The sequence below is a fragment of the Vipera berus genome (genome assembly GCF_964194415.1).
Source record: "Vipera berus genome assembly, chromosome: 5".
Classification (NCBI taxonomy): Eukaryota; Metazoa; Chordata; class Lepidosauria; order Squamata; family Viperidae; genus Vipera; species Vipera berus.
This window is the reverse complement of record NC_138207.1, coordinates 93,543,470-93,562,285: the sequence shown is the minus strand read 5'-3', so window position 1 is coordinate 93,562,285 and position 18,816 is coordinate 93,543,470. Positions and strand designations below refer to the sequence as shown.

The window sequence follows — 18,816 nt, the reverse complement described above, 5'->3', positions numbered from 1 at the left end:
CAAAGTTGGGACTGGATTGCTTTTTGGACTGTAACAGTTCAGAAATTTCATGAAAATAGTCTACTGAGGATATTTATGTTGTTTACATAGTGTTCTTCTGTTCTTAAAACATAGGAGAGACACTGAAGGAGGAACAGGTCCCCAGAACTGCCTCTAAAATGTTGAGTGGTACTAGCAAACTAAGGGAAATTAAAGAGACGGTTAGCAACATGATCCACAGCAGGACTTCACAGACACACCAGGGCTCCCCTCATGGGAAGAATCAGACTGAAATCCAGTCACTACCCAGAACTTTGACCATTCAGTCTCAAGACTGGGAAATAGAGAGCAACAGTAGTGAATCAAAATCGAGTTCTTCTAGCAAGTACCGCCCACCTTGGAGACCCAAACGAGAGTCGTTAAATATAGACAGCATCTTCAGTAAAGAAAAGAGAAAACAAAGTGGCTACACCCAACTCAGTCCCTTTGCAGAAGATGCAGGTAAAAATGAGCAAGATATGTAATACAGAATAGAATGGAATATATACTGTTTATTGAGAGTCATTGATACTATCCAAACATTTTTTTTTCTATGCATCAGTAAACAGAAAAAATACGTGGTGTTGAATGATATTTAATGGTTAACATTAAATATTCAATTGTGTTTTGGTGCTCTGACTTTTTGAAATAAAATAAATAGTAAAATAAAATAACATGGATGAGAAGTATGTGTTAAAATGATTCCAAAGGTCCTACATCTGTTTTCTTTGTGATATTTTTTGTATGCAAAACAAGAAAGAAAAGAAGAATTTTTTTACTTTTATTGACTGCATTTGATGTGAGATTAATGAACTATAATCAGCAAACTGGAAGGGCCATTTTAACCATCAAGTAAACTACTCAGTGCATATATCCATATTAAAATATCCCAAACAGATGATAGTTTAGCCTGAGTAATAGCCAGTGAAATAGAGTCTACCACTGCTAGGTAATTGGTTCCAACAAATCACAGAATGTGTGTTTCTTCTGCAAAAATAGTGAAATTGTATAAACCTACACGCATTAAAATGTATTAATTTAAAGAAAAAAGATCTACCTGTGCAAGGAATGTTAATTAAGTTTTAACTTGACCCCTGTAAAAGGGAGGTATCTAGATTAAGTTTGGATAAATGTCTGTCTAGCAGTATGTCAATAAGATAAAAAGATAAGGAAAATTTGAGGAGTTTTAAGAAAGCTTTGGAAGCCAATTTGAATAGATTTTTGCAAGGATGAGAAAAAGTGGATATATATCATCAGGAAAGATTTAAATCTGCCTTTTGAATCAGTATTTTTATTGTGTAAAATTAAATATAGGTAAGCTGCATTATAGCCTAATATTGTGAATCTAGTTATGGATTTAAGATGCAATACTATAGAGCAGAATGGTATCAGGTTTTTGCAGCAAACATTTGTTTGTTTATTCAATTATTTTATAGCCCTCCTTTTTTCACAAACACAAGGTGTGCATGTAGAACTCTCTCCCGCAATTTAACTCAAAACATCAGCCTTGGGAGGTAAATTGGCTGTCTAGAAGTGAAGGTCCAAAATCAGCCAGTGAGCTTCTGGGGCTGAAGTTTGTACTTCCAAAAACTGAACTAAGTGAAAGAATTACATTTAACTTTTCTTTCATATAATATTTTGTTTGTCAGCCAAAGAATTTATAGAAGATAAGCTAAAGGAGCCAGCATGTGAAATAAAACCAAGGTGGTCCAACAGGTATAAGCACTGGAATTTAGGGCGTGGTGCACATCACATGATGGATCAGCATCCTCGTCTGATCCAAAGGATGGAATCTGGGTATGAAAGCAGTGATCGCAATAGCAACAGTCCAGTCAGTCTGGATATGCCTTTGTCAGAGAGCTCAAATATCTCTAGGTATGTTTCATTAAAATGTATTTTAATTTTTCTAACATTATTTTAAGTATCTTCATTATTTTACTGTGAAATGAGGAATTATTAAAAACAACCTTAAAATTATTGAGCAAAACTTTAAAAATTAGAACAAATTAAGAACTTCATTTGCACTTCATAGGCATGTATTTTCTACCTTTTTTAACAGCAATATCAGGCCCATGCATTGAAGAACTTATATTGTCCCATTTCTAAGCAAGCAGGGGAGGGGCACTCTGCCTTTTCAGTCTTGTTTCTTTTGTTGTACAAAAGCAAGAATAGAATAGGACTTCCGGTGGCTTCGCGGCGCCGGAGACAGCCTTCCCGGGCTGCCCGCAGCTCAGCTGAGTAATTTTCACCCGAAACAGCGCCGATCAGCTGTTCGGGCGAATTTGAAGCCCCCTCCTCGGGAGAAGAGGAGGGGGTGAGGCCCCAGGTAGGGGTCGAGTTCTCCGGGGCCGCCTGAGCTTGGAGCTTGGGCGGCTGAAGGATTGAACTCCCCCGTAGCCTGGGTCGCTCCCAGCTGGTCAGCGTCTCTGCTCCGGATTTCTTGGAGCAGAGCCAGGCGTCTGCGACCACCCCTGCCTGAAGGAAGGACTATGGAATAAAAAGAGCAGGCAGAGCGGTACAAGAGGAAAAGGTGAAGAGGATTATTTTATTTTACTCTCGAGCTTGATGGACTTTTTAAACTTAAAGTGAAAGTGCGTCACAATTGAAAGTAAAAGATGGCGGCTAAACCTCCCCCTAAAACTCTTCGGAGTGGTGGAACTTCTCCGGTGCAACAATCATCATTGCAGGCGTTGCATCCTCCTGATGTATTGACACCGAAGGATTTACAAGATGCTCTTGAAAAACATACCCAGGTAATTTTGGAATCAATGGGTGATAAATTTGCACAGATGGAGGAGAAATTGGAGAAATTGGAGGAGAGAATGGAAGAGAGGATGGAACAGAAGTTCAGTGTGATGAAGGTAGACATTTTGTCCTCAGTGCATAAAGTGGCTGAATGTGTGGAAGATTTGGATGAAAAAGTGGAAGATTTGATTCAAAAGAATGCCACATTAGAAGCAAAAGTATTAGAGAATGAAGATTTAAGAGACAAAATGGATAGAGAATTGAGTCTTGCTCAATATTATCAGATGCAGTTTGCTGTTAGAATTAGAGGCTTAAAAGAGAATATTAAGGAAGATCTAAAGCAGCTGGTTTCTGAGGCTCTCGAAGTGGTATTGAATCAGCCAGCATCTGAAATAAAAGGAGGCATGGATAAAGTGTTCCGTGTGAATTCATGGATTGCTAGACAGAGAAAGTTGCCTAGAGATGTGGTGGTTTATTTTGCAAAAAGGGAAATTAGAGATGAAGTTATACAAGCTGCCTATGATGCTAAAGTTGTGATTGCTGATCAAGAAGTCTTGGTTCTAAAAGAAATTCCTCCAAAGATTTTAAGGAGAAGGAAGGATTTTGCATTTCTTGTGCAAGAGCTCAAGCAACGAGATATAAGGTTCAGATGGGAGATTCCAGTTGGGTTGATGGTGATGCATGAAGGTAAAAGGTACCGTCTGGTTACTGTGATGCAAGCGCGTGATTTTTACAATAAAGTTTTAAAAGCAACCCCATTAACACTTCTGGAAGCTGCAAAGGGATCGGGAGAAGGAGAACATCAAGAGGCTGAAGATGGACAGACAGAGGAGAACGGTGCTGCAGGAGATCAAGCTACAACTTCTCTGATCTTAGAGAGCAGAGGGTGACGCGTGCTGCTTTAAAACGATCAAAAAAAATAAAAGAACAAGATCAGCAGAAGTCTATGGTACTTCCACAACGCACTTACAGCCAAGCAGTGGGAGGAGCACGGCCTAAAAAAGATAGCCCTATCAAAGCAGTGCTCCAAGAGCTTTGGGATGATCTGCATGGCAACTAAATTTTTAACTTGGAACGTTAATGGACTAAATTCACCACAGAAGAGGAAGAAAGTTTTTCAATATTTAAAACAATTTAAGATAGATGTTATATGTTTGCAAGAAACGCATATTAGGGTTGCGGATCAAAAGTATTTATCGAACTCAAGGTTGGGCACGCAATTTGTTGCTTCTGCAATGAATAAGAAAAATGGAGTGGTTGTTTATGTTAAAAGTGCTTTAACAGCAGACATAATTGAAGCAGATAAGCATGGAAGATACGTTATGATAGAGCTGCTGCTAGAAGGTAAAAAGACGCTTTTAGTTGGATTATATGCTCCTAATCAGCAACAAGCTGACTTTTTTAGTTTACTTCATACAAAGCTTACCCAGTTGGATTATAAATCTTTTATTTTTATGGGGGATTGGAATGGTGTTTTGGATGTACAGATGGACAAGGCTGGAGCTTTTAAGCGCGTCCCAAGTCATGCTAGACTGCCTAAATCTTTTTTTGAAATGAAGGATGACTTGGAACTGCGAGATATCTGGCGCGAGAGACATTTGCAGGAAAAGGATTATACTTTTTATTCTGACAGACATCAATCTTTTTCCAGGATTGATTTTATTTTGTTGACTAATGATTTTTTTTAAGGACCAAAAAGGTGAAGATTTGTGTAAGAACTATCTCTGATCATAGTCCAGTTTGGCTAGAGATTGATAAGGACAATAGAGACAGGCGCTCATGGTGCGTAAACGAGAATTTGCTTAGAAATCAGAGAAATGTGGAAGAATGCAAACAGCGGATGAAGGATTTTTTTGAAATTAATATGAATAAGGGCACCTCTATGGACATGGTTTGGGATGCTAGCAAGGCCTATATGAGAGGGGTGTTGATATATATGAATAATAAACATAGACGTGCTGTGGAAGCTAGGAGGAAAGAACTGGAGAATGAAATAAAGGAAAAAGAAAAGGCTTTGATTTTGAACTCAGAGGATGTGAAGACTAAGGAGGCTATTAAACTGTTAAGAGGACAATTTGATAAATTAATGGCTGACCAAGTGGCAACCAATTTGCGGTTTGCCAGGCATAATACTTTTTGCAACGCTAATAAACCAGGTAGATGGTTAGCTTATAGACTGAGGAAAAAACAAAGGGCTTCTAATATAGACAAAATTGAGTATAAAGGAAGGGTTGTGTTTCAACAGGATCTTATCAAGGATGCTTTTGTGGATTTTTATTCTAAATTATATGCTAAGGAGAAGATTAATGGAAAAGACATTGATATATATTTGGAGAATGCTAGCATCCCGGTTCTTACGCAAATACAAAAAGAGGAGATTAACCAATTAAGAAAATATACATGCTGGTTTCAAACATGATGTGACTACGTACAAGGAGATCCTAAGCTTGGAAAGAAATGTTTGGTGTTTGAAATCATATAGCCTCTTGCGAGAAGAGAAGGTTGTTCAAAATTGGTTTCAATATACTCAGTTACGGGCCAGGTGGAAAGAAGACCAGAAAAATGGTTTTACAATGACTGATGAAAATTTGATAAAGCAAATCAGAAATCAGGGACCAGCACATATTAAACGGATATATCTTGCGTTGATAGAGATTGATTCAGAAACAGAACTTGTTAAGGATTGTATGATAAAATGGGCCCAAAATATCCAGGAAGTTATCACAATGGACACCTGGGAAAAGATCTGGGTGAGGAATGTAAAATTTACACAAGCTCAAAATCTAAGAGAGAATTTTTACAAAATGTTTTATAGATGGCATTTAGATCCTAAAAAGCTTGCAAGTATGTATCCGAATTATCAGCCTAAATGTTGGAGGTGCGGTGATGAAGACGCAACATATTTTCATATATGGTGGACTTGTAAAAAGGTTAAGGCCTTTTGGATAAAAGTCTGGTGGAACATGCAGAAGATTTTTAAACAGAGGATAAAGTTTTGTCCGCAATTTTTTTTGTTGGAAATAATTATAGATGCTACAGTTGTGGACATTAAGTTGATGTTGAATTTAATTACGGCAGCTAGACTCTTGATAGGTCAGTACTGGAAGAAAGAGGTACTGCCGACTATAGAAGAGTGGACTTTAAAGGTTTCCGACCTGGCTGAGATGGCGAAGATTTCGGCCTATTTGAAAGATCACTCGCAAGAACGCTATATTATGGAATGGAGAAAATGGATTGAGTTTATCCAGAACAAGTATAGGGTTAAGAAGTTTCATGTAGCATTTGAATAAGTCTTCTTTCTTTTCTTCTTTTTCTATTTTTGTTTTCTATATATATTTAATATTACTAAGGTTTGTTTTATCCTATATAAGCTAGAGAGTGATGGATTCTAGAGTTTATGGTTGTTAGTATATGGTTGTTTATGATTGTTTTTTTATATATATATACCTTGTATTTAGCTCTGGGAAGTCGGGGGGGAGGGGGGGAGGGGGGAGAGGTAGGGGGGAGGGAGAAGGGAGGGGGAGGGGGGATTTTTTAAAGAAAAAATTGTATGTTAAAACTTTTCAATAAAAAAAAAAGCAAGAATAGAATAGAATAGAGCTGGAAGGGACCTTGGAGGTCTTCTAGTCCAGCCCCCTGTTCAAGCAGGAGAACCTATATCGTCTCAATTGTCACATGTTTAGCCTTCTTTATCTTCTTTCATTTGAGCTATTTGGGGGCTGTATTTTCTACTTACTGCAGGGAAGTAGAAAAACATTTGCTCCTTTCTCCAAAAATATGATGCTGCTTCAGAGAATGTTAACTAATGTACATGACCCTTGAGGTTCCTTCTAACCCCATAATTTTATGAGTGAATAATTTTATGTAATAAAATCTTCTGTTCTCATTTACCAAAGATTGAGCAGATGGAAAAGATCAATTTTAAAACTTTTGCCCAAGTCTTGGGGAATCCTTCTTAAATCAGCTTTCTGGTAAAGAAGAAAGAACCTTTTTCTCTCAGCTCCATCTGGCGTGAGTGAGAAGTTTTTGCTCTATTTGAAGAACAGAGATTGCTAAAACAAGAATAGAGAAAGAAAAGAGGACATACTTGGAAATTCTGAAGAGGCTGAATGGACATGTTACTCCCTTCCTTCACCATGCAGCCAAGCTTGGATAGGTGGCCTTTTACAGTGGATATAAAAAGTCTAAAATACCTAGCAAAAAAAATATCAGACCAAGATAAATCACTTCAGAATTTTTTCCACCTTTAGCGTAACATATAAGTTGTACAATTCAGTTCAAAAACAAGCTGAAATTTTTTAAAGGGAAAAGTAACAATAAAAATGTACAATAACTGGTTGCATAAGTGTGCATACCCTTAAATTAATACTTTGATGAAACACTTTTTGATTTTATGACAGTATTCTGTCTTTGGGGTAGGAACCCATTAGCAGAGCACATCTTGTCTTGGGAATTTTGCTTACTCTTCTTTGCAAAAGCACTCCAAATCTGTCAAATTGCGAGGGTATTTCCTGTGCACAGTCCTTTTCAGGTGGGACAACTCGGGTAGGACAACTCAACGCAGCCAAATCATCATGGCCAACTTGCCACAGGCAACTCATTGCAGCCAACACACTGTGGGACAACTTGTCATGGCCAACTTGCCGCAGGACAACTCGTTGAAGGACAAGAGTTATACTAATATCAAAGAAATGGTGGAATAGAATCATTTAAAAAAGAATGCAAAAGGAGGGACAAAATGAAATGTAAATGACATATTATATTAATTATTTTAAATACTTAAATTGAATTGTTGAATTATCCCACAGCGAGTTGTCCCAAAGCGAGTTGGCTGTAGCAAGTTGGTTGCACCAAGTTGTCCCATTCCGTTTTCAGGTCATCCTACAGAGTTTCAATTGCATTCAAGTCTGGGCTCTGGCTGGATAATTCTAAAACATAGATGTTTTATTGTTTTTTTTAAACAAATTTTATTGGTTTTTCAGTTAAAATCTACATATTTAGAAAGCATCATGGTGACTGGGTAATCAGAGATTCAGTAACAGAGTTTTCAGTATATAATTCAGCTTACATTATCAAAACATCCTTCTCAATTTCCCTTAACATTTCATACAACTAGTTTAAACTAATAAATTTCTAGAAATAGCATGGTCAGTTAAAAATTTGTCAATTCAATTTCATTGAGATATATTTATGTCCTGTTATTAAATTTTACCTAATTTTGATTTTAATTATATTATTCAAATTTAGCCTTTAACATCCCAAATAATATTCACAACCCAAATTTCCCTTATTTCATTACAGCAAAAACTATAGCATCTAACATGTACACAGTGGCTGAGTAGCTATGTTCTACCTAATAAACATTGTCTGTTTCACATCCTAATACATCACACGTTACTGACAGGACCACAACCTATGTTTATCAATCTACAACTATTTATACACAACCATATTCTGTTTTAAATTTTAGCTAATTCTTAATTCTTAAATAGAATAATCAAACGTCTTTTAACATCAAACGTGGGATCTATAAACCAAATTTCCATTATGTCAGTGCACAAATTATAATGTCTAAAATAAGACTAATAGATACATAAACACATTCTAGTTCTATCTCATAAACATTTTCTATTTTAGATCCTGATAGATCACTGATTACTAAAAAGATAGCCTTTAATGGTTCTCTAAGAACTCACTTTTTAAATCTAACTCTGGCTTTCTTTTTTAGCCAATCAGGTTTCCAGACCAAGGCCTTTAAATTGCCAGATAGGTCTCCCTTCGCTCCAATACATATTATTTGAATCGAAGGAGACCATCTAGCCATCAGTGATCCACAAAAACCAAACCATTTGTAATAATTATGTTGTTGCCCTGTTAGTTCTAGTCTCTGTATTTGCTCTAAAAACTTTATCTTCAGTTCGGTCTGGATTCCTCTTCTGTCTGGGTTCATCTGCTTTAAGTAGAGAGTCTTATCCAGTTTTATAATTAGTGCTTGGCTATCCACGCTTTCAGGAAACTGTCTTTGTTGATCTTCCACATCCTCTATGTTAGCATCACTATCTTGCACATAGTGTACTTCTAAAGTTATAGGCTCTTTTGATGGAGTCAAAAGTTGAGTATTAAGTTTTCCCATAGTTTGTTATTGGTCCTTAAGGTTATTTGCCATAGTGATAGTTCCTTGTACTTTTTAGAGTTGTCGGTTCTTTGGATAGAGTCAATTTTTTTGTATTAGTTTTTTCAATATCTTGTTGTACCTTGTGTTCCTCTGTCTCAGTAGTAATTTGTTCCAGTTTTGTCATATTCTGAGTTGTAAATTCTTTAGTTGAAGTCTGGGTTACAGCTTATAAATTGGAGTTGGCACCTAAATTTTCCAGCCTGGAAATAAACATCTCAGAAACTTTATGGATTGTTTCTAATATTTTTATTTTTTTTTATTTTTTTAATTCCATTTATATCCCGCCCTTCTCCGAAGACTCAGGGCGGTTTACAAGCTTAGCAGTAGCCTTCATTCTATGTATATGCCTGCTTATTAGGGCTTTCACACACACCCCAAGCGGCATTATTACAAAGTCAGCTTATTGCCCCCAACAATCTGGGTCCTCATTTTACCTACCTCGGAAGGATGGAAGGCTGAGTCAACCTTGAGCCTGGTGGGATGCGAACCTGCACTAATTGCAGGCAGCTGGTGTTACTTAAGGAGGCATTAGCCCACTGCTCCACCAAGGCTTATAGTCAAGCGAGGTTTGTGGCTGATCAGTCTCCATTTTGAAGTAGTGGTAAATAGTCCTTAGTGGAGGCTAATTTTAAAATGTAAATGTTCACCTCCACAAGCCTTGAGTTCACCTCCAGCTGTTTCAGGTTTTTATCTTTAGCTGATAATGTCAAGGGCAGTTCCAAAATAAACAGGTTTATTTGCCAAAAAGGCCACAAGATGTCCCCAGCATACTTAAAATCTTTTTCAGACAGAGTAAATTTATCAGTTTTGAGTACTTTTAAGTAACTTTTAAGTAGTTCTTTTCTCTCTTTTCTCCCTTTTTTTAACCAAATAGACAGAATAGCCAGTTTCTGTAAGGATAGAAGTTTTGGGTCACCAAAAATAGAAAGGAAATAAGTCAAATTAAATAGTATTATTCTGTTCAAGGTTTTCTTTTTTCCCCCCGGCGTGATCAAAGGCAGCCCTTAAGGATGGTGGGGGAAAAAAAACTCCCATCCCTCTCTCCTCGCTGGGGGAAGCAAATTCAAGGAGCTTTTGGCAGGAAAAAGTAGGCAATTAGGAAAGGAAGAAGGCAATTCTCACCCAGTTTTCAAGTGCTTTCTAGTGCTTTGTTGTAATTTTGGCTTCGGCAGGAAACGGCTGAAATGATGGGCCATGGGAATGGCCGATCCTTTCTTCGTTGGTTCAGAGAGTTGCTCCAAGCCAACAGGATGGCCGCCGCCCTTCTACCGCTGACTGGAGAGACCTCTCCCCTGCTCATCACCCCTCCAGGGCGACTTTCGACCCCTTTACAGGGGTCCCCCGATGAAGAAATCCAGACTATGTGGGGAGCATTCCTTCACGCGTCTGGTCGTGCCGGAACCGGAAGCCAGATGTTTTATTGTTGATGGGGAGATATGCTTTGGGTCGTTGTCATGTTGAAAGATGAAATTCATTTTCAGCATTTTAGCAGAGGCCTGAAGGGTTTGTTCCAAAAGTACTGATATTTGGAACTGTTTATAATTCCTTCCATCTTGACTAAAGCCCCAGTTCCAGCTGAAGAAAAACATCCCCAAAGATAATACTGACGTCACCATGCTTCACTGTGGGCATGGTGTATTTATGGTGATGTGCAGTATTACAGACATATTTTTTGGAATTATGACAAAAAGTTCAGCCTTGGTCTCATTAAGCCATAACACTTTTTCCCATCTGCTTTTGTCAGACTCGATGTAGGTTTTTGCAAAATGTAGTTAGAGTTCCCAAGAAAAGTCTTCCATCTTGTCACCCTATCCCACAGCCCACTCATATGAAAAATACAGGAAATTGTTATCACATGTAGTATACATATTTGCCAGAAATTTCTACAGCTTGTGTCAGAATCCAGTTATATTTCATTTCTATCTATCTTCTCTGATTTAAAAAACCAATCATTACTGTTTCCTGGATTCTGTCACACTAAAAAGGGGGAGGGGGTATGCATGGGGAGTTTACTACTTTTACTTCCTGTCTTCACTACAAAGTAACCTTTTGTTGATTCACTTCAGATCTGTTAACAAAACAATGTAGCCATCTGCCTTTCATCCTATGCCTCTGAAGTTCTTCTCTTTACCGACAGTGGGGGGGAAAGGGGAGGGGGAAAGATGCAACACTTGGAGTTGGGGCAATAAGAGAATTGGATGATCACGCTGAGGGAGCCAGACTGTTGTTATCTGTACTGAAGTAACACCTAGCAATCTGCCGGTTTGGATTGGCGGGAAGAACTGCAGGTGGGGTGGGGGCTGCTTGGGAACACTTTAAAACATTGAATAGTGGGGAGGGTTCCCCAGATCCTGTCTAGCATGCCTGCAATCAATTTCTCTTAATAAAGATTCCTGTTGGAAGAAAATATTTCCAAGAGTTCTGTCTTCTTAAGATGTAGATTGAAGTGGGTCGTTACAGCTTGTTTAATGTTGCTGTAGGCCTCTGACCAGTTTTCTTCTTGTTTTTTCATTGATTTTGAAGGGCCATCCAGTTCTTGGTGATGTCACTGTTGTGCATATTTTCTCCTTAGTGACTGACTTCACTAAGCTCCATGATATATATCTAATGCTTTGGAGATTCTTTTTGTATCCTGGTGATATCCTTCCAACAACCCTTTAATGGCCATAACATGGCTTTTGCTGTAAGAGGCAACTGAGTAAAATGTCAGAAAAATCCTACTAGAACTTTATATGGGCTTGAGCAGAACCATTTTATTTGATGGAAGATATGTACTGACTACTATTTAACATCAGTTTGAATGTGATTAGTTAATTCTGAACAAGCCCACTTATAAGATAGTGTGCATGCTTATACAGTTATGTTATTGTGAGTTGTTTATTTTTATTTTTCCCCCTAAAAGATTTTAGTTTGTTTTTCAGTTGAATTCTACAGATTATATATTATATTAAGATGGAAAAATTCTGATGAGATTTATCTTTATCTAGTTTTTTACATTTCAAAAACCTGACATTTTAACAGGGGTGTGTGGACTTTTTATATCCACTGTATCTCTTAAACTTCCTGAACAGAAGATCATCGAACTAATAGGCAGCACTGGAACTGTAAAATGTATTAATATTAGCTTTCTTCTCAGTGAATCTGACTCCACTAATTCTTAGAAGCCATTTTAAATCAACCTGGTTAAAAGGATTATTGGCAAGCTTCACTCCATATGCCTTTGAGATATGTGGATCTTATCTCCTGTAGTTCTTAGCAATGGCTATATTGGTTGTGGAATTCTGGCAGTTGAAGTCCACACATCACAAAATCATCCAGTTTGGGGAAACAGTGACCTAAGAGAATTTATAAAAGAGCAATAATGTCAACAGCATCTGCATTAAAAACTGTACATAGTGAATATTTGATTAATATAAAAGAAAAACACTTGGCAATATAATAAAGCAGAACTAAGATACCCATTAAATGAACACATTATGGTCAAATTAATATAACACATGTAGCATTGAAAAAGCCAGAAATAAAATGGATGCTATCTATTGATGCTGTCCAACTGAACTCCAAGAGATTACAGTAGACCGCAGTATAGAATACGTATATTTTAGCACCAGAATTTGGGGATATTATTGTCCCTGGCCAGTAGTTAAAATAAGAAATCATCTCACTTATTAATTGTGGGATAGTCAACCAAGCTTTTAGTTGGATTTGATTTGGTTTTGATTTGGTAGACCCCTTTGCCATAGCCATTTTTTTTCTTCAGTTCTCTTTAAGAAGGAAGCAGTTATTGAGTGCTCAGAATGCCCCTTTCCAAGCGTTCTGTATGTCTTCCCCTGCCACACTTGCCAGGTAGAAAACATCTGAACACCTTCATTTTCATAAGATTGAAAGTGGAGATCAAATGTAAGGGCCCACTTCAACTAACCACCCAAGAAAGCAGAACTCTTGAAACAGGCATTGTCTCAAAAGGATACTTTTTATTAGGGGTCAGTGACAGTAGGGAAGTCAAGGCGAGATCTGGGCAACTATTAGTGCACAGAATTATGCAATTATTATGCAAATGAAAATTTGCCTATCTCATTTGTCTATTTACATCTGTTAAAGTGAAAATAATAAACAAACAACTCAAAATGTACAAATAAACATTTCTAACATTTCAAAAAAAATATCAGTGACTAATATAGCCACCCTTCTTTTCAATAACAGTCATAAGCCTTCCTTTCATGGAATCTGTCAGTTGATCTACTGATGATCAATGTTTTGTGCAGCAGCAGCAACCACAGCCTCTTAGACACTATTCAGAGAAGTGTACTGTTTTCCTTCACCATAAATCTTCCATTTCAGAAGGGCCCACAAGTTCTCAATAGAGTTTAGGTCAGCTGAGGAAGGGGGCCATGTCATTATTCTTTCATCTTTAAGGCCTTTACTAGCTAGCCATGTAGTGGAGTACTTTGATGCATGTGATGGAGCATTGTCCTACATAAAAATCATGGTCTTGAAAGATGCAGACTTTTTCCTATACCATTGCTTCAACCTGAAAAGGTCCAGCTAGCTCATCTTTATTAATACCACCCTATACCAGTACCCCACCTCCACCTTGCTGGCATCTGAGTTGAAGTGGAGCTCTGTGCCCATTATTGATCCAACTACAGGGCTATCCATGTGGTCATCAAGAATCACTGTCATCTCATCGGTCCATAAAACCTTTGAAAATTCTGTCTTCAGATATTTCTTGGCCCAGTCTTGCCGTTTCAACTTATGTGTCTCATTCAGTGGTGGTCAATTTTCAGCCTTCCTTACCTTGGCCGTGTCTCTGAGCACTGAACACCTAGTACTTCCAGGTAGGTTGCAGTTCTGGAATATGATAGTACTGGAGGACAATGGGTTGCTGGTAGCTTTAGTTTGATTCTTCCCAAATCTTTGGCAGTTAATGTGTGTCTTTTTTCCCCAACACATTGCAAGCCTGTTGACTATTTGCAATAAAGCACTTGATGGTTCTATGATCACAACCCACAATATGTTAGCAATTTCAAGAATGCTGCATCCCTCTGACTTTTTACAATTTTTGACTTTTCAGAGTCAGTTAAATCTCTTTTTTGGCCCATTTTGCCTGAGGAACAGAAGCTGCCTAATAATTATGCATACCTTGATATATGGTGTTGATCTCCTTAAGCCACACCCTCATTACACAAATACACATCACCTGATATGCTTATATACACTAAGCATTCAAGTTTATACAGCTTGGAGGTGGAAAATATGCATGATAATGATGATATGGTCAAAATACTTGCCTAATTCTTGTGCACACAATGTAGAAAGACAGAGTGATCATACACTGTCTCTCAGCTGCCATCTCTAAGCAAAATTAGTTTCAACACCATGGTTGACAGGAGTTCTACTTGGCATTCATTGTGGATAAGAGTAGTATTATTGTAAGCTGTTAACAAAGTTCAGGCACTGAAAGTTAGGAATCATTAATTCTTTAATCATATATCTATTATACATCCCAAACTCACTTTTGAAAAGATACATATTGGATAATGATGTAAATGTTTAATTTTTCAAAATAAAGTAACAGTAGTAGACTTAGGATTTTTATTGCTCCTTTACAAAGAAAAGTGAAAGTGTTTCATGAAAAAATAAAGTTTTTTTTCTTTTTAAAGGGATTATCATATCAAACGAACTGGAGATGTCATTCCTGCGTGGCATAATATTCCAAAATCACATAGCAGTAGCATCTTCGAAGTAGAGTCTGCCTCATCTGTAACCTGCAGGACAAAAAATAAATACTCCTTTGGTAATGGTAAGGTATCATTCTCCAAATACTTACAATCCTGGATCATATTATGATCTCCCCTTTTTTTCTAGGTCATTGTCCTGTGTTAACAGAAGGAAGGAGATGGCATCTGATCAGGAAAGGACCTTGGATGTATGGTGGATTGCCCAATACAAACTCAGTGTGTGCCAGAAAAAAAAGTTAATGCCTATTCTAGTAATCACTAGGAAACTACCAATATCATTAGTAAAACTACTCATAAGACCATGCTTTATGAAAACCCATGGAATGCACTTTAAACTCTGTATAGTTCAGATAATTGCACACCAATAAAATATGACAAGACAGGTGGTCTGTACCACTTATTTACAAACACTATTGTGACTATAATTTTCACTGCTAAGCGATGCAGTTGCTAAGTGACTTATACCTGATTTTATGAATGTTTTGCCACAGTCGTTAAGCGAATCACCTAGATCATTAAGTTAATGATCATTAAGTGAATCCAGCTTCCCCCAATGACTTTGCTAGTCAGAAGCCCCCTGGGAAGATTGCAAATGGTTACCCCAAGATGCTGCAATCATAGTAAATATGTTCAAGTGCCCAAATCTTGATCATGTACCAATAGGAATGTTGTGACAGTTGTAAGTGTGAGGATTGGCCTTTTTCACTTTTTTCAGTGCTGTCGTAAAGGTGGTTAAATGAATAGTCGTAGGACAACTACCTGTAGCTGGGAAAGGCAAAGAAAACTGAGGCAAAATGTGTAGGGAGCTAGACCAGTTCCCTTATGAGAAACACCAATAGCATTTGGAGCTTTTTAGATGAGAAAGAAGCAACATAAACAGCAACATGAAGAAGATGAAACCATATGGAAAATATGGATCCAGATAATTGATTCTTAATAAATAGCAAAGTGAGCTAAGCAAGTGAATGGGCACATGTAAGTCTCCTTTGTACAGGTTGTTCCCCTATAAAGTTGAACTTAAAACTGTGTGTTTTACACATAGTCTTATCCCAAGAAAGATCACCAGATTAAAATACCACTGGGCATCGCTAGTGGCATCTTTTCATATTTAGTGCTTCCATCTAGATATCTTGCAAAGGCATGTTTTTTCTAATGTATTATTTATACAAAATGTATAATTTATAATCTGGTAATTTCTAGATATAGTTTAAGAGTTAATTTTTAGATGCACTCAGACATAACTATTTCAGAGGACTATAATAACTCCAAATAGTTGTACCTATAGGTTGTACTCATGGGTAAGGAATTCAAGAAAGAAGGAATGTAAACGAAGCTCAGATATATCTCAGTGAAAAAATTAAACTGTGTAAGAAGGTATTTGCATGTATCCCGAGTTCGAATATTGGTAAAAGGGTAGCTCCTTTTAGTTAAGTCACAGCAAAGCACATATATCAATTTAATTGCAATTGCAATAAATATATGTACAGTTGCAAGAAAAAGTATGTGAACCCTTTGGGATTACGTGGAGTATTGCATGAATTGGCCATAAAATGTGCTCTAAACGTCATGTAAGTCACAATAATAGAAAAACACAGTCTGCTTAAAATAATACTACACAAACATTAGCTGTTGTCATGTTTTAATTGAACATAACATGTAAACATTCACAGTGCAGGGTGGAAAAAGTATGTGAACCCCTAGCCTAATGACTTCTCCAAGAGCTAATTGGAGCCAGGAGTGAGCCAACATTGACTCCAATCAGTGTGATGATATTGGATGTGTTGCTGACAGCTGTCCTGCCCTTTAAAAACACACACCTGTTTTGGGTTTACTGGTCTCAAGAAGCACTGTCTGATGTGAACCAATATTAAACAACTTTCGTCCGGTCTCCAACCTTCGCTTCCTGGCGAAGGTTGTTGAGAGCATGGTGGCGCAGCAGCTCCCTTTGTTCTTGGATGAAGCTGATTATCTAGACCCATCCCAATCGGGCTTCAGGCCCGGGTACAGCACGGAGATGGCATTGGTCGCGCTGGTGAATGATCTCTGGCGGGCTCGGGACAGGGGTTGCTCCTCTGTCCTAGTCCTTTTAGACCTCTCAGCGGCTTTTGATACCATCGACCATGGTATCTTGCTGCGACGTCTCAGGGGGTTGGGAGTGGGAGGCACAGTTTTTCAGTGGTTCTCCTCCTACCTTCTGGGACATTCACAGTCGGTGTTGGCAGGGGGGCAGAGGTCGACCTTGAGGCCTCTCATTTGTGGAGTTCCTCAGGGATCGGTCCTCTCGCCTCTCCTGTTCAACATCTATATGAAGCCGTTGGGTGAGATCATTCGTGGTTTTGGAGTTGGGTATCATCAGTATGCTGATGATACCCAGCTTTTTATTTCAACCCCAAACCACCCCAGTGATGCCCTCGACATGATGTCCCGTTGCCTGGAGGCGGTCCGGGTCTGGATGGGGAGGAACAGGCTTCGGCTCAACCCTGACAAGACTGAGTGGCTGTTCGTGCCGGCATCCCGGGAAATTCAGATTATTCCATCTCTTGGCATGGGGGGGTGAGCTATTACCCCCCGTAGATAGGGCGCACAACTTGGGGGTCCTACTAGACTTACAGCTCTCTTTAGAAGAGCATATTGGAGCTGTGACTAGGGGGGCCTTTGCCCAGGTTCGCCTGGTGCGCCAGTTGCGGCCCTATCTGGACCGGGATGCCTTGCGTACAGTCACTCATGCGCTCGTGACCTCTCGTCTGGACTACTGTAATGCTCTCTACATGGGGCTGCCCTTGAAGACCACTCGGAGGCTCCAACTGGTGCAGAATGCAGCCGCGCGAGTTGTGCTGGGAGTCTCCCGATACTCCCCTGTTACACCTTTGCTCCGTGAGCTGCATTGGCTGCCGGTTGCCCTCCGGGTGAGATTCAAGGTGTTGGTAATGACTTACAAACCCTTACATGGCATGGGTCCGGATTACCTACGGCAACACCTGCGGCCGGCGTCAACTTCCCTCCGTCCAGTGCGCTCTCACAGAGAGGGCCTCCTCAGGGTGCCTCCAATCAAAGAATGTCGATTGGTGGCCCTTAGGGGGAGGACGTTCTCTGTGGGTGCGCCAGACCTGTGGAACCGTTTGCCGGTCGAGCTCCGGATGGCCCCCGACCTTCGCTCCTTCCGGTGGGATCTAAAAACTTATTTATTCGAGCAATCCCACCTGGTTTGATGGGTTAGGGTTGGGGTTTTAATATGGCTTTTAATTACTGTTTATATTCGGGCATAATATTTAATTGTTTTTTAACTTTTGTACTTCGTTTTTATATTTATTGCCCTGTACACCGCTCTGAGTCCTTCGGGAGAAGGGCGGTATAAAAATTTAATAATTAAAATAAATAAATAAATAAACCATGCCTCGCAGAAAAGAGCTCTCAGAAGACCTACGATCAAGAATTGTTGACGTGCATGAAGCTGGAAAGGGTTACTAAAGTATCTCCAAAAGCCTTGATGTTCATGTGTCCACGGTAAGACAGACTGTCTACAAATGGAGAAAGTTTAGCACTGTTGCTACTCTCCCTAGGCGTGGTCATCCTGTAAAAATGACCGCAAGAGCACAGCACATAATGCTTAATGAGGTAAAGAAGAATCCTAGAGTGTCAGCTAAAGACCTACAGAAATCTGGCACATGCTAACATTTTTGTTGACACATCTACAATAAGGAAAACATTAAATAAGAATGGAGTACATGGGAGGACACCATGGAGGAAGCCATTGCTGTCCCAAAAAAATATTGCAGCACGTTTGAAGTTTGCAAAAGAGCACCTGGATGTTCCACAGCACTACTGGCAAAATATACTGTGGACAGATGAAACCAAAATTGAGTTGTTTGGGAAAAACACACAACACTATGTGTGGAGAAAAAAAGGCACAGCACACCAACATCAAAACCTCATCCCCACTGTAAAACATGGGGGAGGGAGCATCATGGTTTGGGGCTGCTTTGCTGCCTCAGGGCCTGGACGGATTGTTGTCATTGATGGGAAAATGAATTCCAGAGTTTATCAGGACATTTTGCAGGAAAATGTACGACCATCTGTCCGCCAACTGAAGCTCCGCAGAGGATGGGTGATGCAACAGGACAATGACCCAAAGCATAC

The 18,816-nt window shown here is 38.9% G+C and overlaps 1 protein-coding gene across 12 annotated transcripts in view; it reads left to right on the top strand.

Moving 5' to 3' along the window:
* Window positions 1–18,816, top strand: part of USP54 (ubiquitin specific peptidase 54) — a 163,254-nt gene that overhangs the window by 95,821 nt on the left and 48,617 nt on the right. For 11 of the 12 annotated variants that reach the window (XR_014026678.1, XR_014026679.1, XR_014026680.1 and 8 more), the window contains 3 exons: window positions 115–480; window positions 1,668–1,893; window positions 14,602–14,741. Coding sequence is in view for 7 of the 12 variants with exons in the window: in XM_081329573.1 (XP_081185699.1) it covers window positions 115–480; window positions 1,668–1,893; window positions 14,602–14,741 (732 nt within the window). In the remaining 5 variants the exon portion in view is untranslated. Of the gene's footprint in view, window positions 1–114; window positions 481–1,667; window positions 1,894–14,601; window positions 14,896–18,816 lie in introns of all 12 variants that reach the window. The other variant, XR_014026682.1, reaches the window with a different exon arrangement.